This window comes from Drosophila tropicalis, unplaced genomic scaffold (genome assembly GCF_018151085.1).
Source record: "Drosophila tropicalis isolate 14030-0801.00 unplaced genomic scaffold, ASM1815108v1 contig_878, whole genome shotgun sequence".
Lineage (NCBI taxonomy): Eukaryota > Metazoa > Arthropoda > Insecta > Diptera > Drosophilidae > Drosophila > Drosophila tropicalis.
Window position 1 is genome coordinate 12,160,440 of NW_027173374.1, and position 24,406 is coordinate 12,184,845.

General features: G+C 37.2%; 7 protein-coding genes across 9 annotated transcripts; 5 read left to right on the plus strand and 2 right to left on the minus strand.

Moving 5' to 3' along the window:
- Nucleotides 1-535: 535 nt before the first annotated feature.
- On the plus strand, nt 536-1,560 carry LOC137584325 (short coiled-coil protein B). The gene is made up of 2 exons (XM_068299662.1): nt 536-739; nt 816-1,560. Exons 1-2 carry the CDS (start codon nt 685-687, stop codon nt 1,169-1,171), a joined length of 411 nt encoding a protein of 136 aa, XP_068155763.1. The 5' UTR covers nt 536-684; the 3' UTR covers nt 1,172-1,560.
- Nucleotides 1,561-1,650: 90 nt separating this feature from the next.
- LOC137584324 (cysteine-rich hydrophobic domain-containing protein 2) lies at nt 1,651-4,065 on the plus strand. Its single transcript, XM_068299661.1, has 4 exons — nt 1,651-1,903; nt 2,263-2,663; nt 3,158-3,368; nt 3,432-4,065. Exons 2-4 carry the CDS (start codon nt 2,536-2,538, stop codon nt 3,597-3,599), a joined length of 507 nt encoding a protein of 168 aa, XP_068155762.1. The 5' UTR covers nt 1,651-1,903; nt 2,263-2,535; the 3' UTR covers nt 3,600-4,065.
- A 458-nt stretch (nt 4,066-4,523) lies between these two features.
- Nucleotides 4,524-8,669, minus strand: mrt (martik). 3 transcript variants are annotated; one of them, XM_068300696.1, is made up of 3 exons: nt 8,616-8,669; nt 6,273-7,228; nt 4,524-6,209 (listed from the first exon to the last, which is right to left on the minus strand). In XM_068300696.1, exons 2-3 carry the CDS (start codon nt 7,195-7,197, stop codon nt 4,798-4,800), a joined length of 2,337 nt encoding a protein of 778 aa, XP_068156797.1. In that variant the 5' UTR covers nt 7,198-7,228; nt 8,616-8,669; the 3' UTR covers nt 4,524-4,797. The 3 variants fall into 3 exon arrangements, with proteins under 3 accessions (XP_068156797.1, XP_068156798.1, XP_068156799.1); XM_068300697.1 differs by lacking the exon at nt 8,616-8,669 and adding an exon at nt 8,368-8,515; XM_068300698.1 differs by lacking the exon at nt 8,616-8,669 and adding an exon at nt 7,483-7,596.
- A 2,505-nt stretch (nt 8,670-11,174) lies between these two features.
- On the minus strand, nt 11,175-12,386 carry VhaAC39-2 (Vacuolar H[+] ATPase AC39 subunit 2). The gene has a single exon (XM_068300936.1). The coding sequence runs from the start codon at nt 12,327-12,329 to the stop codon at nt 11,271-11,273; it is 1,059 nt and encodes a 352-aa protein (XP_068157037.1). The 5' UTR covers nt 12,330-12,386; the 3' UTR covers nt 11,175-11,270.
- A 172-nt stretch (nt 12,387-12,558) lies between these two features.
- Nucleotides 12,559-15,534, plus strand: Phyhd1 (Phytanoyl-CoA dioxygenase domain containing 1). Its single transcript, XM_068300212.1, has 3 exons — nt 12,559-12,713; nt 14,440-15,097; nt 15,162-15,534. The coding sequence occupies exons 1-3, from the start codon at nt 12,690-12,692 to the stop codon at nt 15,344-15,346; spliced, it is 867 nt and encodes a 288-aa protein (XP_068156313.1). The 5' UTR covers nt 12,559-12,689; the 3' UTR covers nt 15,347-15,534.
- Nucleotides 15,535-16,509: 975 nt separating this feature from the next.
- On the plus strand, nt 16,510-18,326 carry LOC137584882 (aminoacylase-1-like). Its single transcript, XM_068300467.1, has 5 exons — nt 16,510-16,915; nt 16,970-17,461; nt 17,527-17,810; nt 17,880-18,013; nt 18,070-18,326. The coding sequence occupies exons 1-5, from the start codon at nt 16,642-16,644 to the stop codon at nt 18,272-18,274; spliced, it is 1,389 nt and encodes a 462-aa protein (XP_068156568.1). The 5' UTR covers nt 16,510-16,641; the 3' UTR covers nt 18,275-18,326.
- A 67-nt stretch (nt 18,327-18,393) lies between these two features.
- On the plus strand, nt 18,394-19,994 carry LOC137585159 (aminoacylase-1-like). The gene is made up of 5 exons (XM_068300819.1): nt 18,394-18,500; nt 18,571-18,915; nt 18,971-19,117; nt 19,173-19,456; nt 19,508-19,994. Exons 1-5 carry the CDS (start codon nt 18,410-18,412, stop codon nt 19,667-19,669), a joined length of 1,029 nt encoding a protein of 342 aa, XP_068156920.1. The 5' UTR covers nt 18,394-18,409; the 3' UTR covers nt 19,670-19,994.
- Nucleotides 19,995-24,406: the final 4,412 nt, after the last annotated feature.

Consider the following 24,406-nt stretch of genomic DNA (forward strand, 5'->3'; position numbering starts at 1 on the left):
ATAAAATTTTTGTCATAATAATATCGTACAATTTCATGTGCTGTCTAAGTATACGTACACATATGACAAAAGCAAACTAATTTTTAGTGGAATTGAATTAGACTGTTTAACTCTTTATTTTTTTGACGTACGCTTGTACAAATTTTCATAGGTTTATTATATTGCTTTTAATTTGCATTTATAATACTGTTTTATATGCTCTTGAGCTATTTAACCGTGGACCAGGTAAATGTGAAAAAACTTGTTTAAAAAGTGACTTCGTCAAAAAACCAAAAAAAGTGGACAGTTTTACTTATATTTGCACCATGCTTCCTCTTCATGTCAAACTTCTTAAATTGCTGCTAGTATTGGGCAATGAGAGAATACATCCAATTGGTGATGGGAAAAATGCTAGCATATCAAAAAGTTTAACAGGGCAAGTAAGAATCTTGGAAACTTGAAAACTAGAAACAATTTTATAAATATTCAATTTTGTTTATTATTTTATATACTTTGTTTTTACTAAAGTTATGTCGTGACACGCTTTTATTCCATCGACATCTCAATTCCACAGTGTTGGGTAGTGTGGAAGGTAGAAATTTTTTAGTGTTTTGGGCAGTTAAGTGAACAGAAAACAAAAGTTAAGAAAAATCATTAACTAAGGTCCCCGATTTTAAACCATTAACCATTACTAAAGAGTTAATAATGTCCTTCATCAACAATGATGATACCATCATGCCTATCGATGAAGACCCACAGGGTGAGTTGGGAGTAGGAGTGAGAGTGGGCGAGGCCAATGACAACAACGATTCTAATTTTCTTTTTCCTGCCTACAGTTGTCATTAATGATGATGAGGCATCGGCAACTACACACAACATGCCAAATGGACGCTCAATGGATTCGCTGCGCTCCTCGTTCACCAATCGTAGCTCGACGCCGGACTCCTCTCATAATTCTCTAGATGCCCTCGAGATGGCCCAGGACGACCGGGAGGAGAAGGCCCGCCTAATAACCCAGGTCTTGGAATTGCAAAACACATTGGACGACCTCTCACAGCGAGTAGACTCCGTAAAGGAAGAGAATCTCAAATTGCGCTCGGAAAATCAAGTTCTTGGCCAATATATTGAGAATCTTATGTCCGCCTCCTCGGTGTTCCAGTCCACCAACGCGAATGCTACGAAAAAGAAGTAAAAACGCTTCCCACATTCATCGATACTCTCAGTCATGGCCTTCTCAAAATGAAACACATAAAAGGTTGCTTCTAAATCTGTTTTCTAATCCAAAGCGTTTACGTACAAAATAGCAAAACATTCTCAATAGTAACCTGTTTAAATATGAATAGTTTAGTTAAATTGGAATTGGAAGCAACCTTGATATATTTACAAATCTATGTGCTTAGCTTATTGCTTAATGTTATTTGTGTTTTGCTGTCCCCTCGAATTTTTGTGCACCATAAAATTAATGTAATTATAATAAGTTTAAAATAGGCATGCGTAAGTTATACATTTTATTTATTTAACCATTCATATATTTACAAAAATATATAGATTATTAATAAATCAATATTCAATCCACCGCAATGACCAAGGCTTTCGCATGTCGCAAGTGTTATTTAGAAGTACTTTTCAAGAGACCTGGCAACTCTGAGTCAAGTAACAGCTGCCAGCTGTTGGCAACAACAAATATTTAGACAGAGATAGAGCTAAATAATTTCGTATTACAAAACGTAGAAAGCGTGTAAAATTTGTAAATTCTGTGTTCAAAACTAATCAAACAAACTAAACTGGCTGTTAAAAACAAAAAATAAACGGACGGGCAGGTGTCTGCAAATCTCCTTTACAGATAAATTTCTTTGCTGGGCAGGGAATGAGAAAAGTGATTGCGAAATAAATGAAAAAAACCAACACGAATTTTATAACGCAGGTGAGTAAAACGACGTCAACAAACAAGGTAACAATCAAAATTTTGGTTGTTGTAATTATTTTTCATTATTCAGCAGTAGTGCATTATAAAATGCAAAGCTATACTATGTAAAATGTCTTTGTATGGGAGATTTATTCTCCCCCTCCCCCCATTAACATCATAATCATCTATTGCCAGTGTTGAAAAGCATTCTAATTGTTCGTGCTGCCTCGTACATATGTACATATACATACACCCACACACATGCTGATGTTTATATCAAATTGATTGTTTTTGTTCGTGTTATTTTAATACTAATGTATGTACATACATATCAAACAATTAAAACATATTCGCCTCTCTTCCTCAATGCAATACAGGCGATATAAAGGAGGCCAACGGCCATCGGCCACAAGCCCGTATCAGTAACAGTGCGTCAACCTACGGGGCGTATGGCGGAAATCTTCGCAGCAGCAGTTAACAAAGGCAACGTCTTCTATTGAGAAAGAAAACCCATTTGGAAAATGTGCTGACCTCCAGAGTGAAGCACTTTTTGCTGCTTCCCTTTCTGAAGTTGTATCTTCTCCTGTGCAAACTATATCTCAAAAGGAATATCTCTCCCTTCATCATCAATCGCCTATACAAGTGTCATCATGTCATTCTCGGATTTCGATGCCATTTATGAGGATGAACAGCTTGACGAATTGGAACATTTTCAGGATCAAACAGTGGCGCCAGTGCCCGAACCCATTATTATACGAGGTGCTGGCAATATGACTGTGTAAGTTGAGAACTACTTAAACAATAATAAAGCGACTTCCGCTTATTACCTTAGACCATTAGTTACATCCAAGTTCATTTGAGTATATTAAAATGCCCAAGTTATGTCTACTGAGTCGTTTCTAGTTCCGTTAAGCTGTTGGTGCATACATATGTTTCAGGGGTTGTATTATTTTGACTTTCTTATAAAAAATAACCAATAATATATTTAAAAAAATTAGTTGATGTCCACAGTACCAATGCATACAATGTGTAGAGGAACGTTTATCGTCTACATTCTCCTACCCCATCAGGGTTTAAATGTAGTCCAAGGCTTTTGTCGCCTATTTCACTTTTGATATACACAAAAGAAACTTACTTAGTTATTATTATTATGGGGTTCGTTTGTTAATATTGACCTTTTAATGGGATCTAAAGTGTTGTATAGTGATAGGGCATGTATTTTAACGAAATATAGAACAATTAAAAATCATCTCGTATCTTGCTTTTCCGCAGTTTCGGTCTGAGCAATCGCTTTAACACAGAGTTTCCGTGTGGCCTGTTATCACGCGTAGCTCCCGAGGAGTTCAAGGCAACTGTTGGGCGTATCAATGGTGTATTAAAAAAAACCCTGCCCGTTAATGTCAAGTGGCTATTCTGTGGATGCGTTTGCTGCTGCTGTACGCTGGGCTGCTCCCTTTGGCCGGTCATTTGCCTCAGCAAGCGTGTAAGTTTATAAAAATGTTTTCATAATTTCCAAGCTATTTAATTATACCTTCTTAATTTGCAGACACAATTAACTCTGGATAAACTATTCGAATGGGAGAATAATCATCTATATCATAAGCTGGGCCTACACTGGCGACTGCATAAGCAACAATGTGATTCCAATTCCATGATGGAGTATGTTATTTTAATTGAATTTATACCCAAAACACCAATTTATAGGCCCGATTAGAATGCAATCCAGTTGCTTATGGGTATATTGGTGTGAACTGGGTCAGGGCGGGGTATCATCTTAATGGTAATTGTAAAATAAAATACTAGTTGCTAATAACATTCGCTTTAGACGTTTACTCTTCGTGCAAAAAAAACAAATAATGCAAAAAAACAGAATGAAAAGCCAGATACTAACGTAAACTAACAAAAATGGGCATTAAAACTAGTTTAGTGCACTCGCAAAAGGTAATTTTAAGCTAGTTATACGTACATTTAGAATTTAGATTAAACAAATTTTTGAAAGGAACCTACACATACATATGTATGTAGTTAGTAAGCATAATTATTTTTTCGTATATACATATATGCAAAATTTATATGTGTATATAAATAAGTATATCATATTTTTTGATTTTAGTTCCATATTGCTAATTTTGTTTTCAACTCATGCAATATTAAATACATTTCTTGTTAGAAAATTGAAATTTGGAATTCTGCTTAATTTTTGGGTTGGCATTTTCTGATATCCTTGTTCAAATATTTAATTACTGTCAATTGGAATCTATATATTGAAGACTTTTGAAAGATCCATTTTAAAACCAAATAAAATTCAAAATATTTGGTAAATATTTACAAAGGTCCAAAATATTTCTGACTGTGACTTCGAAATTTTGCTTGCGTTAAATGATGAGTTATGCCCAGTTTATAATTTCTAATTAGAAATATAAATCAATTTCGAATATCTAATGTCCCTGTCCAGTTAGTCCGCTTAGGTGACCCCATAGAAATCTAATGACTATTGTTGTGTTCCGTTATCAACATAAAATTGTTTTTTTTTTTGTTTTGTTTGTTTATTTTTTACTGATGGTTTCTTTTCTATATGTATGCATATGCCTAAATGTATATACATATATATTTGTATATATGTGTGTGTGCACATGCATTTATGTATTTTGCTTGCCGTTTTAATAACTTTACAGAAGAACAATAAATACAATCCAGATTTGTGTTTAATAGAATGTTAAAGCTTATATCATAATCAAGTCTTTCTTTTTAACAATGCGGGTCTTTTTCTAGGAATATATAATATATATGTAGGTATTATTATATTTGCTCTTTTTTAAAACTTAAGGAATGTGATTGGAATGGTTGAGGATTAACAATATAAGTATATCATTTGTAATAATACTCAAATTTTGGGATGGAATTAAGACTATTTAGACATCAGCATTAATGCCGTCATACTCGCTCATAGCGGATGCAGACATTGCCAAAGTGGACATGTCACTTTCATTGCTGCCATGTGCCTCATCTCCGTCATCCAACTGTGTTACTTCGTCTAGCTCCTCTTCGTCATCAATTGTCTCAGTGCTATTATGACCTTTTTCTATAACGAGATCAGGTTCTAGTAGTTCCGTTTCCGGCACTTCTGTGGTTTTAGTTTTATCGCTACTTCCTGATCTATTATTTTTCTTAAATTTTCTAGTTTCATTTGTGTTGGATGACATTCCCAGTAGTTCGTTGGCGGTGCGTAGAAGAGTATCTGTTTGTCTGCGAAGAGCCTGCATTATTAAGGTATCCTGCCTCATTTGGAATTCATGCTCCCGGCGCGCGAATTCTCTTTGCTGCTTAAAGAAATCTTCCAGCATTTCTTTTTGAGCCTCTCGCATGGCATCAGCGAGCTGACTTAGCTCATTGGAAAAGACTTCGTCGAGTTGCTGCTGATGTTGCTGTATCCGATTGCTTTGGGGCTCTTCATTAGTAAGCTTTTGCTCTTCATCATGGAGGTTGCCGCGTGCAGTCCTGGAAGTTGTCTCATAATGCGTTGAACTGCGTTGCAGCTTGACAGGAACCGGTGAATTGTCAGGGTTTGTACGACGCTTGCGCTGCTGATGCTGTTGGCTCATTAGCTGCGCTTGGCGGCTGGTGGAAGCGGCATAGGGAGGAAGGCTGTATCTGGGTGGCTGCTGACCTCTAGACAGCAACAGCTGCTGATTGTGTGTTGCTTGAGTTGGCGAATGTGGAGGTGAAATGGATTGCTCTAGATCTGGAATGTTGCGCTCTGGTCTAAGTGAGTACCCCGTGTCCCTGATGGGCACAGGCTTAAGACGCATTCCAGCCGGCTGAACACTAATGTCACGAGGTAGACGTACGGGTATTTTCCTCGGCAACATTAATTTGCTTGTGGGATGTACAAAATTAATATTGCTGGTGCTCTGAAGTGGTAGCGAACGATTCTGTTTGCCTTTTGAGAGAGCAGGTGTCTGCCGATCTGCCCCATGCATGTTGGCTGGTTGGGAATTCCGACGTAAACCATAGTCCGATCCCTTAGCGAAAGATGCCACCCTTAATGGTGGCATTGGGGTATACATATCGTCATCGTGACTATCGCCGCCATGGGCACCTGGTGGTGGAGAGGGCGATGCTGGCGCCGTAGGTGGCGGAGTATTTGTGCCGTCCATACCCAAATCCATTTCCGGTTCATGTTTCACTGAGACAACAAATGGCATGTGATTCGCCATTTCGCTATGATCGGAATGTGTAATCTCTACACTGGGTTCAAAGTCAAGAGTTTCCCTTGTATCCTGCTCAGATATACTATCCGGTACCTTCAAAACGTCATCATAGCCTACAGGAAAAACGCGTTAAAGTCGTTGTCAGAAGTTAATGTACAATTTTTTTTTCAACTTACCAGTATCGATTGGTTCTGGCTTAATGGCACCCAAACGGTAGCCAAATATGGGATGTTCCACACCAAGCATATCTTCTTTTGAATCATCACCAAGCGTTTTTGAGCTATCCATGGAATTGTCACATTCACTGATGTTGCTATTGCTGCCACCAGCTCCAGATCCACCACCAATCGATCCTCCATCGCTGCTGTTACCAAGCATACGGCAGAGTACCCGATAAACCTCCTCTGGTACCACTTTGGGTATTCCTGTGCCATGTCTTGTAGTGGTATTATATGTGGACTTGAGGAACTTCCATTTCGTCCAGATTTGTATGCTCGATTTTTTGACATAATTCTTGCTACGCATTATTTGCTCGATTTGCCGAAAAACATGTTCACTCTTTATATTTCGATCTTTTAATTGCTCCAAGGCATTGATATTTTGCATGATGCTTAACATTTCCAGCATTTCGGCACGACTCCACAGGTTGCGTTCCGCTCGTGTTTCGCCCTTACTAGCAGCGACGGCGGCGGCTGCAGCTGCTGCTGCTGTAGCTGCTGCTCCTCCACCATTGCTAGTGCTGGAGTAGGGCTGGGGCTTATTGCGCATGGGCGTCAATAGGCCGTCATCCACATCTACATCAACCACAACACCATTGCCAGTGGCTGCTGTGTGGATGAGCCTGTTGACGTTTTGATGATGCTGCTGCCGTTGGTGATGACCTTGCTGATTTTGGCGCATATTCTGCTCCACTTTGCTGAGCAGTCGCATTTTTGTATGGGCAGCCACTGTACTGCTGCTTTTGCTACCGTTGCCTCTCCTAATATTTCTAATGTCTTCAACTGGTTGTGATTGAAATCTAAGTCCAGAACCAGATGCTGAGGGAGAAGCTAATGTATCGTTTTGGCTCTCCAGATTTTTATGATATAGCGGCATTAACATGGATGCAAAACAATTGTTAACTTATCGGAATCTGCAAAAAACAAAAATAATTCAATCAAAATCAAAAACTTTATTTAAAATAAATTTTCTAATTTCTCGATATTTATCGATTTGATTAGACTTTTCGTCTCGAATACCAATTCTAAGCCGTCAAATTCTAACCCAACATACGAATGGAGCGAAAATATTATATAATCATCGTTTGATGTTGGCTCATTCACTTCGCAACTGTTTAACACATTCCAAAAACCTATCTACGAATAACATTAATACAACGAAACATACCTTCGTACATATGTACATACATATGTTTTTTGTTATACATATATAATTCAATACAGAGACACGAAATCTTAACTAAGGGGGGAACAAAAAAAAAAATACCTATATAATGTTTTATCGATTTTGATTACGAATTTCAAAACGAATAATAGGCGACAAAGACAACGTAGAAACCGAACAAGAACAACAACAACCACTCACACACACACATAAACACAAGTACATCACAATACACAATAACAAAACAAATTTTAGAGATAATGGGTAAACGATTTTCATTTTTAACAATAACAATTCATAAACAAATAAATAAAATTATTAATAATGCTGCTACCGAATTATGTATGTCGATCTTTGACCTCAGAGCACTAACATTACCAATCAGTAACATCTTGAAACTCACACACACAAGCACACATTTCATCATATTTATATACATATGTATCTATGTACATATGTATATAATTTCAAGATTTTGATTCAGTTTTTTTCTGGTGGAGTTCAAAATTGGGAGCGCCACAGTGGTAAGTAAATTATTTTTGAACGTTTCAAAATTCACAGTCACTCCACACAAAAATGTGATATTTTTAATTGATATCTTGATTAGGCATTGTCCAGTAATGTTTTTGTTCTTGCTTTTAGAGTTGCCTTTATTTTATAATGTTTTTTTTTAGTGGAATGCCTTTACAAATTCTAATGGCTTGAGGCCCACTGTAATGGGGTAAAAGAAATAAATATGACAAGCCGGGAGAGCCAAACAACCATGGCAAGAGAGAGAGAGAGCCGAAGAGAACGAAAGAGAGCATGCGCTCCCTCTCTCTCTCTCTCTTGCACACACACATGGCTGATGAACATTTTTTTTTTAACAAAATAGAATAAAACAATTACAAAATATTTTCCAACATATTCGCGTTTTCTTTAAAGAACATGAAGTGAATGTCCAAATAGACAAGCAAAGATCTGTAGACACTTTAATTATATATATTTTTATAATATTTTAATTTTTTATTCGCGTTGTACTTAATTTCAGCAGATTTTAATAACATTTGAACTATTTTTCAAGAGAGACACAGGCGCACACACACACGCACGCGGGTGCTACATCCATTTGCACTCACACAAGTCCAAACACTTACCAGCAAGAGAGCGTATAGAGAGCCGCCCCAACCAGTGTTTTCAGTTTAACGGCGATTTCAATACTGATTCGAAAAACTCGAAAAGCAACGGCCTACAAAAACAAACTATATACATTTCGCTTGTATTGTATCTCTATCTGTATGTGTGCACAGAGTGGGTGTGTGTATGTTGTATTTTTTCGGAAAGGCAAAAGGCACAAAAAAAAATGGTTATGACTACACATAGTTTGGTTCTTATTCGCTTTTTTTCTATCTTTATTTTTATATTTTGAGATTGTGAGCGATTTGGAGCGGCTACGAATCAGTTTATTGTTTTTCTTGTGCTTGTGTCAGTTTTTAGAAATGAGGTTATATCACTCGCTATCTACATATGTACATACACACATGCACAAGTGTATGACATATGTATCTAGTTAGTTCAGATAAAATTTTAAAATTGCTTTAAAATAGCAAAAATTTAACGTTTTTATAGATATGCGCACTCATGTCTACACATACAAATGCAAGTATTTGAATTGAAGTTTAATGTATGTATGTATGTATGTAAGTATGTATGTATGTACATATCTTTGGAATGCATATTATGTAGATTTTTGATGAATTAAACGCGTTTTCTTTTGCTCTTTTTAATCTTCTGTAGTCTTTTTTCCCCTCTTTTTGCGAGTGGGGGTGGTTTTCTTTCTTTTACTTTTAAAGAATGAAAAGGGCAAAAAAAACCGTTTCATGTACACAGATTTGAGTTTTAAATATAATACGCATAGGAAGCGGCGCTCTTCAAATGCCCTGACTGTTATTTACTCTTGTAGTAACTTAACTAATACTGTTGAAGAACTTGTGCCCTTTGCAGTCTGCCAAATTAATCATAGGTTTTAAAATGATTCAGACAATAAATGCATTGGTAATTCGATGATTCATATTTACGTAATTAAATAGGCAAAGAATATTAAAAAGATAATTTAAATGTTGTGCAATGGACCTTGACATTTGGCCATATGGTAAGAAAGTTTCTCAGCCAGTAGCACATATAGCGAGGGTTCTCTGTAAAACCAACGGACGTTTCTCGCTTAAATGATAATGATAATAATATTACAAGTTCTGTTATGGAAAAGTAAATAATACTTAACGCGTTTTTATTTTTGGTGACAAGTATTGAAGATAAGGTTTAAGTATGTATGTACATATGTATGTACATATCTAGTCCTGCCTATTCAGATGCAAACAAGATTTACAAGTATTCAGCATAGCCATGGCTAGATTTGATGAAAGGAATGAAGGGGAATTTGACGGTAAGAGATGGCAAAGATGGAGAAGAAGTCAATTGCAAAGAACAGGAAACTTGAACTCGTTAAGCATATACATACATATGTACATATGTATGTATGTACATATGTACATAGATACAAATGTACATTACAGCAATGGAAAATGGTAAAAAATGCGGAAAATCTCTGACAGTAAATTGAGACTTTTTTTATCTACTTTATCATAAGCTCATACATATGTATGTATGTACATACATTCATCTATTTATATATGTAATTTACAAACTTATTACTGGCCGTATAATATTAAAGCTTGGAATAGTTTTTTTGTCGCTTGATAAAAAGTTTCATAGATACACACATACATACATAGATACACCATACCGAAAGACACTCGCCGAGCGACTCTGGAAAAGTATCTTTATACATTTATATATAATCTATATATACATAGATATATATACATATGTGAAAGAAATGAAAACAAACTAACTCTCACGACAGCCAAAACCGATGATTCATTCGATTTCGAAATTCGTAAACGTTCGTACCCAACTAACAAGAATCCCAAGCAACAAGCAAGGTAGAATCACGAAACTCAAACTTGCGAAAAAGAAAAACCAGAATCTTCTTCTTCACCGAAAAACAACAACAACAAAAACAAAAATTAAAGCACCAACAACATGTATGTACATATTTTTGCGCATATTTTGTCGTTGCCCTCTTCTTCCCCTGTTTTTTTTTAGTTAACCACTCAGCTGATTTGTCGCAAGGTTTTGGGGAAAAAAACACAAAAGCAACTACAACTACACATATTGTATGTATGTACATACAAATGTACAGGTATTTGAATATCATGCAGTGGAGATTGCGATGAGAACTTAACGGCGACTCACCGATTCAAATTTTACAAACATGTCAATGATAAGCGGCTCTATTTATACATCCATGCATGTGAATGTGTGTCAGCAAGCATTTTCGGGGATTCACCGGGACATGCTTCTTTTCCCGGGGGCAGCCTGTGTATAAAACTTTGGAAGTTTTTGGTATGGGAAAAGGATATGTACATATATGTAGGTCTCTATTTTGTCACAAACATTACTTCTCAAAGGAAATATTTAGATGAAAAGAAAATATTTTAAGTTTTGTTGAACTTAAATAAAAAAAAAAGTACCGTAAAAAGCTTTTGACAGCTTTCAATTTTTTGTTTTAAGAGGTTTTCGTTAATTTCTATTAACAAATTATTCGATTATAATCCATAATTATGGATATTCAAGAGACTAGAAGATCATGTTTTTACGCATTTGACATTATAATATCATAACTTGAATTTAAACTCCCTTCGCTTTACATTCATTAAAATTTACAAATCAATGCTGAAGATATGAAAACCTCAAGAGTCCAAGGGTATCGGAATATAAGCATTCACTTTATCCAGTTGACGCTGCGAAACACATTCACATATCCAAATGACATTACGTAATTCCAATTGCTTCAATTTGATGTAGGAGTAGAAGACACCGAAATGGAATTGCTGCAAATACGAATGGACATGCTTTTTGGCCTCGAGCATTAGGAAGCGATCCTCCAGAGTGATTAGACCATCAGTATCCCTTTCGATATTTTCGAACATATGACTATATTCGAGAAAGCTGCAAGCTTGTTTTACAGCATCATAGTCCAAGGCGTTCGATAGAGCCACCAGGCCATCAGGAGAAATATTGCCGCAAGTGGGAAAAAGCTTCAGACGAGCTCTCGGAGTCAACTCGCTATTAAGGGCATTCACTGCAATAGTGATAGCTCGACGATCGGCCTCAAAGGCCAAGATATTGCACATGACATCGGCTGTGGTGCCACCCAGATTCTTGCAATAACTGTAAAAATCCTCCAGATAAGCTCTATTCAGAGTACCGCGAAGAATCTCTACATCGATATCGTGAAAGGAGTCCTCATCATAGCTGCTCGGTATGTATTTTGCCAGAGGACTATCAATCAATATGGCATCAAAAAGCTCATTTGAATTGGCAGCCACATTAATGGCTGCCAGTTGATCAAAGAGTCCCAGGGGATGGCACATTGCAAGTAGTTTTCTTATGGGTCGTCTATTGTTGAGTCCTGAGACCAGCAAACAAACATTATCGATCATATGGGGGTAGCGTATATACTCGAGAAATGTGGATAAAGGTTCAGTGCTATGATCCCGTATATAGCTATATTCCACCAATAGCTTGTCACGCATACGCTTCTCAATCACATCCACACGAACCGGAGATCGATCTTGAACAAATATATTACCATATTCAGTGCCCTGAATATTTAGTTTAATGTCATCCAAATTTTCGCATTGGGTTAGATTCAGGTAGTCCGAATGTCTAAGCATTCCATTCTTAAAGCCCCGCGTTAGTCCTTCTAGATAGCCGTTCTCCGCATTAAACTGAAAGCTGAACGTCATTGTGTTCTACAAAATAATCAATGGCAATCATTGACAGAAAACACCCATTCCACTCGGTTTTAAATTTAGCCGCCTAGACGCTCATTTTGAGTTCTGCTCAAAGCTGACAGCCTCTCGCAACCACCTTGGCAGCTCTGCTCTGTTAATTAACATCCAAGCGTTAACTAACAGACTCAGGCTTGAGCAATTTGTGTGTGGGCAAAAATTTCGAAAAATTATCAACGTGTGGGAGCGTTTTTATTTGCAGGTTCGAAATTTATTTACAGTTTAGTTTCGAACGAACGCTGAAGAAAATAAGAGTGTTTTTATTTCAATTTGTTTATATATTTTATTATTGAATAATTGAAACAGACGAACAAAATGCATAGCAAATTATTGGATGAAGTGAGTACTTACAAATTTCAAAAGCACAAGTTTAACAAGTGAACAATATCAAAATTTGTATTAGATCACTTGAAAAGTTTTTAATTTATGATATTATGAGCTGACACAGTGAATAAGTAATGAAATGAAATAGAGAAAGATCCTTTAAATCCCTTATTTACCGAAATTCCGTTACCAATACAAACAATAAATTTATAATACCCTCTGCAAGGGTATAGGAATAATCGCTTTTTCCCCCCAAATTTGAACTTTTGTTTGTTTTGATTCTTTTGCAATCTATTCTTGTAGTCATTGATTAGTTAGTCATCTGCATGATCTTTTCATTTTATTTCTTTTTCAACGTCTTTAATTTTAAGTGTCATCTCCATAAACATTTCTTGGAGGAAAACTGTTGCAGGAAAAGCCTTCTCATTCTTTGTTTCCTGGACAAAAGGTGACTAAGGAAATTCTTCGTAAACAACAACCAAATTGAGGAAACAATTTTTAATTATCTGAATTTCTCTTCGGGAACATTTCCAGAAGAGGTCTGACACGTGCAATTCTTGAATATTTCTAGCATCGAATAGACAAAACATTTAAATTTTTAATATTTGTTAAACTGGTTTCTAAGCTCTGCCAAACAAATACATACATATGTTAGCTAATATTAACTAATGAAAAACAAACTCGTGTTAGAATTCTTGTTCAACAAATGATAATAATTTACCGGCTCTATTATGAAATGCCCGCCCTGTCCACACACACACACACACACACCATATCAGCTTCAATTGAATATGCAATATTATCAAATTGGTTACGATTATGTTATGACATTCTGGACTTAAACGTATGACCCTCAATTCTCAATCTAGTTTTTTTTCTTTCTCTTTGTAATTTTCCATGCACACGCCGTGTACTAGACCCACATACGAATCTACATAATTTCCTCTTGCCTTTGTATGAATTACCTTAAGTTGAAACTCAGCTGATCTAGTTTTTGATCACTGCAGGTGAGGCGGCATATACATATGTATGTATGGATGTACATGTATGTGTTAGGGGGGGCCGCCACTTGAGTCACAGTGACTATTTTTACTCTCGATTTTCATTTTTCATTTTTATTTCATTTAACAAAAATCACTCAAAGGCGGAAAAGCGGGAACGAAACTCACCCCCACAAAATAATTTCCCTAGCGTGACGAGAAATCATCAACAACGCATTTGAAATACTCTTCTTTTTGTTTTGAATAAACGACAGAATATATACATATATACATATATTGAACTTTTCGATTTAGCAAAGTGTCATTGTTTTGTGTAAAATTTAAACATTTGTCTTTAGAAAATGTGTGAATTTTCAATTTCACGTTGAGTGATTTTCAATGAATGAGCACGAATTTTGGTTTTACTTGCCAAAAGGTTTTTATTTATTTCTTTTTTTTTGCATGTGTCAAATAGAATTAACATTTTGACATGCATAGGAATTTGTTAATTAGTTAGCAACATTTTGAATGGCAAACAAATCGAACAAAGAGTAAACTGTGAATGAGATAAGCCAAGTGCCGCATGTGGCTATTCCATCGATCGATCGATCGTTGGGTTGGTCGATCACTCCGTCAGTGGGTCGTTGAGATTACCAGACTAGACGGCGCAAAGATAAGGGGGCAGTAACTAGTTTATGTCTCAATTTCAAGACCTTCATCCGCTTGAATAATAATAATTTATGTAATTTATCCATTTGCAGCTCAATGAGAATGGCTACATTGTCATCGAGGACTTTCTGACACCGGAAGAGGTCGATTCGCTATATCAAGCTGGACGTGCTCTATGCATGGAGGCTCCACAAACGAATCGAAAAATTTTCAGTACCATCAAGGCGGAAGATGCTCACAGCAAGGAATTATATTTCATGGAATCGGGCGATAAAGTGCGCTATTTCTTCGAGAAGGGAGCTGTGGGGGTAGAGGGTCAGCTGCTGGTGGATCCCATGATCGCTTTGAACAAAGTGGGCCATGCCCTGCATGTGGAGCATTCAACATTCAATGCCGTGACCTTTAGCAATCGTGTGCGTGAGATTTGCTGGCAACTGAATTTCAATCGTCCAGCAGTCTGTCAGAGCATGTACATCTACAAAAATCCAGGCATTGGCGGTGAAGTTATTTCGCATCAGGACTCGTGGTATTTGCATACAGAACCAAATTCCGCTGTGGGTTTCTGGTTTGCCCTCGAGGACTGCACACTGCAAAATGGTTGCCTTCAGTTCATCAAGGGCTCGCACAAAAGTGGAGTACATCGTCGTTATGTACGTAATCCCGATAAAGATGCCAATGAATTGATGGTCTATGATCGTGCGGCTCCCATCTATCCACAGTCCAGTTTTACGCCATTGCAAGTGAGCAAAGGTAAGTAAAGAGTTGAACTATTCCTATCATTCCAAAACAATAACTTTGAATTTTGATTCGCCAGGCACCTGCATCATCATTCATGGGAATGTGGTTCATAAAAGCGAACCAAATCGCTCTCAGAAAAGTCGCCATGCCTACACGTTCCATGTGATTGAGACAGAGAACAATGTGAAATATTCAGAGGATAATTGGCTACAAGCGCCGCAGGATAAACCCTTCCCAGTACTGTTTGAACGTAAAGACTAGACTAGAGATTGAAACGCCCATCCTGATCGTGATCATTTTCTTTTGGTATTCTTTCCACCTAAGTTTATAGTGTTTTTTAAGCTGCTGTATGTACATACATATGTATAACTAACTATGTATTCATAAATAAATGAAACGATTTCAAAGTATCGTAAGAATAAATCGAATAACCCTAAAAGTAGACAAAACATTTCCATGAAGCAATTTTTCAAGTACATTTTACCATTACTCAAATGAGTGTTTGAGTTATTTAGATCATTCTTTCTGGTTTGCCCAATCAAAGGATTGACACTTAGTTTGATAGTTAGCTCCTTCTCAATATATGCATATGTTTATAGTTATTGAATAGTTTCTTTAATATTTCCTCGTATCATTTTGTAAAAGTTATGCTTATTCATTGTAATTTTTGCCTGATTTAACAATATTTACTGAATCATAGCAAATTTAAACAAAATTAGATTCAGCATATCATAATCTATTAATAAATTGTATTCTAGTCTCTGGATCTGCTTGTTATCGGGTCGTTTTACCTCTAATCTTTGAGATTAAATATTTTATATTAATATTAAGGTAATCTTGATCTTAGAGAACAATGCCTTGATTGATGAAAATACTTTTAACGAATTCATTACAAATTTTTAATTGGGTTAATCCTAAAAACATTTTGTACTGCTTAATTTTAAGATAACGTTGAGTGGAAAGTTAATTTCTAGAGCTAATAAAAGTAACTTACTTGTCGAGAACTTATAAAACAAACTTAACTTTTTAATAATATTCACTTTTCTATACTAAAATTACTTCAAACTTAAAACTAAAGTTAAATATTTAAATTATTAACATTACTAATTGTATTACTAAAGAGTATTGGTTATTTCTGATAAGTAACTTGGATTTTTCCATCTTACAAGAAATCAAATTTCTAGGCCAGTGACTTTCGATTTGATTGTGTCTTTTAGCTGTTGATGTGATAGGTTGAGTTTTGTGATAAAAAATAAAACACACATCATTAAACATTATCAAAAAGGCACTTATTAACCTTAAAGATAAACTAAGATAGACTGGACTTTCATTTATATATGTATATATGGGTTTTCAAATCTTCTTCTCGCCCACTATCGCATAGTGTAAACATTTGAAAATTATATAAAGAGCGATAAGGTACAGTGAAGACTTTAAATACTCTCTATGTTATGTGCATAGATGGGTTTCCATGATAAGCAGCATTCACTGTAACCTAGATTGTCTATCTTGAATAGAAGGTCTTTACTTTTAATATATTCGTAAATTCCACAAAAATGTTTAAATTTGATAAAATTATCTGTATCCGTCAACGCGTTGGCGTTTACAGACTATCATCGTATGTACATAGAAATAAATCAATTTTGCTGGACAGCAGCAAAACAAAAACAACAAACTTGATCAGTTCAGTAGCATTTGAGCTGGCAAACACAACGGATCGAGGTATAGCCGGACAGATAATGGATGCCAACAAATGGGAATCGAATGAAGAATTGGAATACTTTAGGGAATATCTGCGCATTCCCAGTGTCCATCCCAATCCAAATTATGGTAATATAAATCATAAATTTCATTATATATATCTAAATGTGATTCATGTTTCAGATGCCTGCTTGGAGTTTCTACAAAAGCAGGCAAAACTATTGAATTTGCCTGTGGAAGTTTACTATCCGCTGAATAAACAAAATCCAGTGGTCATTTTAACCTGGCTGGGTCTGGAACCCGAGCTGCCATCGGTGCTGCTTAACTCCCATATGGATGTGGTTCCAGTTTTTCCCGAGAATTGGACTCACCCACCATTTGGAGCCGATATCGATGAGAAGGGTCGCATCTACGCTCGTGGAACTCAGGATATGAAGTGTGTGGGCATGCAATATTTGGCTGCCATAAGATCGCTAATACGCCATGGTGTCCGCTGCAAACGCACCATACACATCTCCTTTGTGGCCGATGAGGAAATGGGTGGACGCCAGGGAATGCGTCCATTTGTGCATACTTCGGAATTTCGTTCACTAAATGTGGGCTTTGGCCTGGACGAGGGCCTCGCCTCGCCGACAGAAGAGTTTCCCGTCTTCTATGCCGAACGCAGTGTCTGGCGTAAGTTCTGAGAGAATAATAACTTGGAGAATGTTTAATTTTATTCAATTTATATTCGTTTATAGGAGTTTACTTTAAGATAAGTGGTTCAGCTGGTCACGGTTCGCTTCTGTTGCCAAATACAGCTGGCGAGAAGTTGAACTATATTCTTGGTAAAATGATGGCATTGCGCCAAGTGCAAGTTGAAATGCTGGCAAATAATCCAGAGTTGAGCATTGGAGATGTGACCACTATTAATCTGACACGTGTAGAGGGTGGAGTACAGAGCAATGTAGTGCCACCACAGCTTACAGCAGGATTCGATTGCCGTCTAGCCTTGGATGTGGATCATCAGGAGTTCGAAGCTAAGGTAGGTTATCTCTCTATGGAGCCCCAGATTCCGCCTATAAGTCTAATACTATTCTCTTTCTAATGACAGTTGCTTAAATGGTGTGAGGAAGCTGGTGGCGGCATTGAGCTGGAATATGAGCAGAAGCAACCTCGAGTAAAGCCCACATCCACAGATGCTAGTAATCCTTACTGGTTGGCCTTTAAGAAAGCCATTGACGATTTGTGAGTTGGCAGTCTAATTACCATGACCTTTAAATGATAATTCTTTGCATTTGCAGAAACCTTAAAATTAAACCACAAATCTTTACGGGTGGCACTGACAGTCGTTATATACGCCAAGTAGGCATTCCTGCCCTTGGCTTCTCCCCCATGAATAATACTCCAGTTCTATTACATGATCATGATGAATATCTTCAGGCTGACATCTATTTGAAGGGTGTGGAAATCTACACAAAGATTATAAGCAATGTGGCCAATGTTTAGGAAGATGCTTTCAAATAAACAAATATTTCTATCTCTTCGTGATAAGACATAATTTTAAATTTATTTTAAGACGCATTCCACTCACTGTCTGTCAGTTAAATTTGAGAGATTGAGAGTAGCAAACGTCTCTGTGAAATGTCTTCCAATACGTGGGAATCCAATGAAGAGTTACAATACTTTCGCGAATATCTACGCATTCCTAGTGTACACCCGAATCCAGATTATGGTTTGTTTAGTTAGATAAAGTTTCTAAAGAAATTTCTTTTGAATCGTTTCTTTCGACATAATTCATATAGAACCCTGTTTGGAGTTCCTTCGCAAACAAGCCAAGTTGTTGGAATTGCCTATAGTTGTTCATTATCCCATCGATGAGAAGGCACCGGTTGCTGTTCTAACCTGGCAGGGTCTAGAGCCAGAACTTCCCTCTGTCCTGCTCAACTCTCATATGGATGTGGTGGCAGTTTATCCAGAAAACTGGACTCATCCACCCTTTGCCGCCGACATTGATGAGAAGGGTCGCATCTTTGGCCGTGGCTCTCAAGATATGAAGTGTGTGGGAATGCAATATTTGGCCGCCATAAGAGCCCTAAAGCGCAATGGAGTCAGATTGAAGCGCACAATTCATATATCATTTGTTGCAGGTAATCGAAAAACGATTTTCATATTGTGTAATCCATAATTGAACCCTTCAAGTAGATGAGGAAACTGGTGGACAACTGGGAATGGCTCCCTTTGTGGACTCTGCTGATTTTCGTAACTTGAATATAGGGTTTAGCCTGGATGAGGGCATGGCTTCGCCTACAGCCGAGATTCCAGTCTATTATGCAGAGCGCACAGGACGATGTGAGATTTCGATTTTTGGCATATAAATTTTCAATCAACTTACTCATCGTTCAAGGTGTCACCTTTAAGATAAGCGGTCAAGCTGGCCATGGTTCACTTTTACTATCAAATACTGCCGGTGAAAAGATGAATTATATTCTCGGCAAGATGATGGACTTTCGACGCAGTCAGGTTGAAAGATTGGAGCAGAATCCACAGCTCACTGTAGGTGATGTGACCACAATCAATCTGAATGCCATAAGTGGGGGAGTTCAAAGTAATGTTGTTCCTCCCATGTTGAGTCTTTTTTTCGATTGCCGTGTAGCACTCGATGTTAATTTAGAGCAATTCGAAGCTGATGTAAGTTAAAGCAGCAATTGAGCTTCTAAATTCTAACTCTAAGTTCTAAAGCTCTTAAGATGGGCTGAAGAGGCTGGCGGTGGAGTTGAGGTAGAATTCATGCCTTGGCACAGAAGACCGCATACCGCACCAACAGTGACGAATGAATCGAATCCCTTTTGGATGACCTTTAAAAATTCCATTGATGAACTGCAAGTAACCTATTGTCTATAGATGAAACCAATATAAGCGGTGGGCATCTTTTTTTCAGGGGGTCTCGCCATCAAATTGCAAGTGTTCAATGGCGGAACGGACAGTCGTTACCTCAGACGGGTGGGCATACCTGCCTTGGGCTTCTCGCCCATGAATCACACACCAGTTTTGCTCCACGATCATGACGAATGGCTTCATGTCGATACCTATTTGAAGGGCATTGAAATCTATCAGAAAATCATAACCAATGTGGCTAATGCATAGAAAATTTGCCACATCTTTTCAGTCAAAACGTTCATAAGTTCCTTTAACTAGCAAGTTTTAAGAAGAATAATGGTAAATCAAACATTTTTATGTATTTTTCACAAGTTTAGAGGGTTTCTGGGCATTTATTTTAACATCATTAAACATAATTTCTTGGTCGGATGAGCATTTGGGCAGATTTAAGAGAACGCGAACTACCCCAGGACATTCTTCGCCAATTCCTGACTTCAGTTTCGGAATACTTTGCGTTGAGTTGGCTAATAATAAAGAACATTTAATACAAAAATGGTTTAGATTCAAATTATTTCATAGCCTACATCTCGCCAGATGATAAAGTTCCTTTATGGCATATGAAAAGGAGAAAGAGCATCCACAATGGAAGGACACTTTGTGCAATCATATCAGAATAAAATTTCCAAAATAATTTAAATTTAATATTACTTTAATAAAATGTCTAAACGTAAGCTCTAGAAGTCTAAGACGACAATGATAAAATAATTAAAATATGTTGTCTAATAAGGTTGTCCACAGAAACAGTTTTAAAATTTCTTTTGAACCATAAGCTTTTATCTGTTTATTTTTATTTTGAAGACTCTGAAACTATTTAAAGTATACTTTTTGGCTGTAAGTGAGTTTTTTTATTGCATACTTCTATCTACAGCTTAATGTCTAGGAGAAAAGACGTTTAGATAAACTAGTCTGAGAAATTCCAAAAACCGAAGATAAAAAATGGTCTTGAGTTCTTGATGTTGAAAATCTCTTGAACATTTTTCCCACATTTTAAAGACCAAATATCTTAATCTTCGTTTGAAATGCTAAGAAAAGTTTAGCTTTCTGAAATATAAATTAACAGATTGCATTATCTCCATCAAGTTTAAATTAAATTAAGGTTTTAAAAATGAATTTCATTTAAAAAGATGGAAAAATCGGATTTATTCTCCGCAAGCTAAATTGCTATTAAAGTTAAAACTAAAGTTTAGCGAACTCTATCCAAACGACTACACTAAATTTTCAATAATAGCAACTTTTATGAGTCTTCTCTACCTATTTAATTGTAAACTAAAACTCCTTTCCCACATCAATTTGAGCAAGAACCAAACAAGAAAAGAGACCATCACGATATCATATGGCTAAATGGCAAGGTAATCGCTGTCCAGAAGCAAAAGATATCCCTGATGGGACACTTTTTATTTTGCTCTTTTAGTTGGGCTTTTTGTTGGTGTTGGCTTTGTCTTTTGGTCTTCTTCTCTCTTTTATACTGTGTTTTTTTTTGCCCCTTCTTTTACTAAGTATGTAATGTTCTTTCATGTTGCAAAACGATTTGTTGGACGCAAGATTTATGAACTTGTTTTCTCTGACAGCCGACAGTGGTTAAGGTAACACACACACACACACACACACATACACACTGACAAGTATTTGTGTTGTGTTGGTGTGTGTGTGTGTGCGTGAACATGCCGCCTAATTAGAAGATTTTAATTATCTGTTTTCAATCAGCTTCCATTGAGATAATGATAATGCTGCCCCTGCCGTTGACTTGTTTTTGTCACAGTTTTGCCTTTTTGTTTTTATTTATATAGATATTTTTTATTTGGTTTTTATTTGCGGCTACCTTGTGGCCATTTAAGCCAAAATGCTGTTGACATTTTGCCGGCTAGTTGTTGTTGTTGTTGTTGGTTGTGTTGGCTGTGTGTGTTTTGAAGGTGTTGTTTGGTATCGCGTCCACGCGCATGCTGCCAATAAATGCTGTCAATGTGTCCTAAATCGATTAGAATTGATTTTGAAGAGCTCGCTGACAGGAGTGGACCCATCCAGACCGAAGAGAGACCATCCCGAGCCTCATCATTTTGTGTACAATGGCGCGGATTACAGTTGTCTGTCGTGTTTCATCTGTCCGGCAGTCGCCTTTTGCCATTGCGTTGCGTGTTTGAGGCCAAAAGGAGGCGATGTTGCTGTCATTGACGATTTATGTCAACTGACGCTGCGACGACGACGATGGCAGCAAAATATTCAAATTCTTTGCATTCACTTATCACTTGTCCCCCCGCCGCCGTTCCACAAGGCTTTTGTAAGCTTTTGAAGGATGCGCGCTGATCTGCAAGAATTATGGGCTCAGGCCAAAGGAATACCTGGCCGAGGGACATTTTATCGTTATGCCATTATTCAATTATATAAACTAATGCAGAACTTTGCTGGCAACCCACTTTGGGGCCAAACTAATGTATCCCTCAGCTCGTTGAAACGCAAACGCAAATTGAATTGAGAATCAAAATTTCTTTAACTCTAATGGATTTGGCAAGCCAACTGAGTGGTTCACCTGGCCGTGGCCTAAGAACAGTCTTATCCTCATCGCGAGAACATCTGAGCACGTTGCGTTACTTTGATTTGACAGGATTCATTGTCTCCGCCACTTCAATGACTTCAAGCTTACGCGCCGCATGTCTCTGTGAGAGTCGAGAAGCCAATGGGTATTGACGTTTTAAATGTGCCCATCACTTTTGGGTAGAGCCTGGTCTGGGTCTTGTTGGCTCGACCCGTTGGAATGGAATTCATTTAAATACATTTCGGCCCCAAGGGGCAAGCGCTGGATTTTTCGTGTGGAAGTTTAGTGGGCAGTAAATTGGGCCACAATCGAATGAAATTTATAAGCATTTCGCATTTTCGTGGCCAAGCACTCTGGGAAGCAGTGGACGCTTTGATTGACTTGTGTCACTTTGTCTCATTTGTCAGACGAACGCCTTGGTACGTGATTTTGGTCCCTCGTCCTTTTGCTCGTGGCTGTGGCGCTTAAGTGTCAGGTGTCGGTGTCTCTCAATTGAAATATCTGCTGATTCTCCAACTCCTCCTCTTTCTCCTCTCTCCTCTCATGCTGCTTGCAAATGACAGCAGGCTGCATTCAAATGCCCATCAAGACTAACTAAAAAAACAACAACAAAAAAAAAAAAAACAGAAGTAAATTGTTACACAGTTGAACGAGTAACAGCAGCAGCGTATCCCTTTAGGCAATATCCTGCCACAAATCCCACAAAACTCTCGTATATGCGATTTTATGACAGCTCGACGGAGGCGGGTTGAGCCAACGGAAATGTCCTGCCTGCTAACCGGAGATATGTTTCATATCCGCTCACACTCAATCCGCCTCCGCTCACCCCTTAAATGGACCATCCTTGGTTACTCCTAACATGGAATTGGATTCGTTTGCATTGCATTCATATCGCCGATGAATGAGACTGTGACAGCAAAGATTTGTTTGTTTGCCAGTCAGTTAGGAGCCATCAAAAGGACTTGAAAGGGTTTCCCACACACATAAAGCCCCAACAAATATCCATGGACATGTATGTATGTATGTTTGTAAGCTTGGAGCGCATTTTCAATGCTGTCCAAAGCCTTCAATACATTTACGACAGCCTGTTAAACCCCTGCCACAGATGTCCAGATTAGCTCAATTCCGCCATTAACATGGTCATTGATAAAAGATTTACTCGAAAACGTTGCCAAATGAAATGTTGAATTAAATGTTATGTCATGTCTTTGGTAAAATTATAGAATTCAAGAGGGTTTCCTTTTATTAACATACAGTAAAACTACATAGTATGTATGTATAAAGAACTGTATTCTAGTTTAATATAATTATGAAGTCCTCCTTTATACATACATACATATGTACATATGTACATACATATGTTCTCTTCATCAGCCCGATGAAACGAGCTTATTTAGTCTTCAAAGGCTTTACTACTCAAATTCTCCATTTAGGCTGCTATTTATAGGGATCCGATAGTAAAATAAAAACAAATTACAATTAAGTTTAATTCTGCTAGCATTATAATTGAAAAGAGTGCAACTTTTCTATTAAAAGTAAGCAAAAGCAGTTCCTTTAACTCTCCTTCTCTTATTACCGTTTTTCTTCTCGGTGCTGCCAGTTTTCAGTTTCAGGTCCGTCAATTCAGCCTGTTTTAGCGAGTTTCAGCGTGTTTCAGCTAGTTTCGGCTAGTTTCTGCTCACCTAATCAGTATTTTTTTATGTCATATGGCAGCACTGTCCTTTTTTCTTTTGGCACGCGACGCTTTGGTTTGTTTCTTAATCTTCTCTTATTTCGCGTGTGAATAAATTGCAAATAAATTAGATCGACATAAAGTAAAAGCAATACGCGATTAAATTATTCTATTCGCAATCATCTTGGTCATATATTTACAAAAAGGTAATATTTCGGTAATTAAAACATTAAGAGGGGCTCCGCTGGCAATGGCCGGCGAAATGTCGCTGCCAAAGAAGCCTCAACTTTTAATTGTGTGTGTAAGATCAGTGTGTGCGTGTATATGTGAACTAAAGTGTGTAAGTTCAACTTATTGCAGCCCTGAAACAACGACGGCAAACAAAAATTCTAACGGAAATAAAACTTGAAAAGGTTAGTTTATTTTTGATTTAAATATTTTTTTTTAATAAACTCAATTTATAACAAAATGCATAGCAAAAAAAGAAAAATATTCCTTA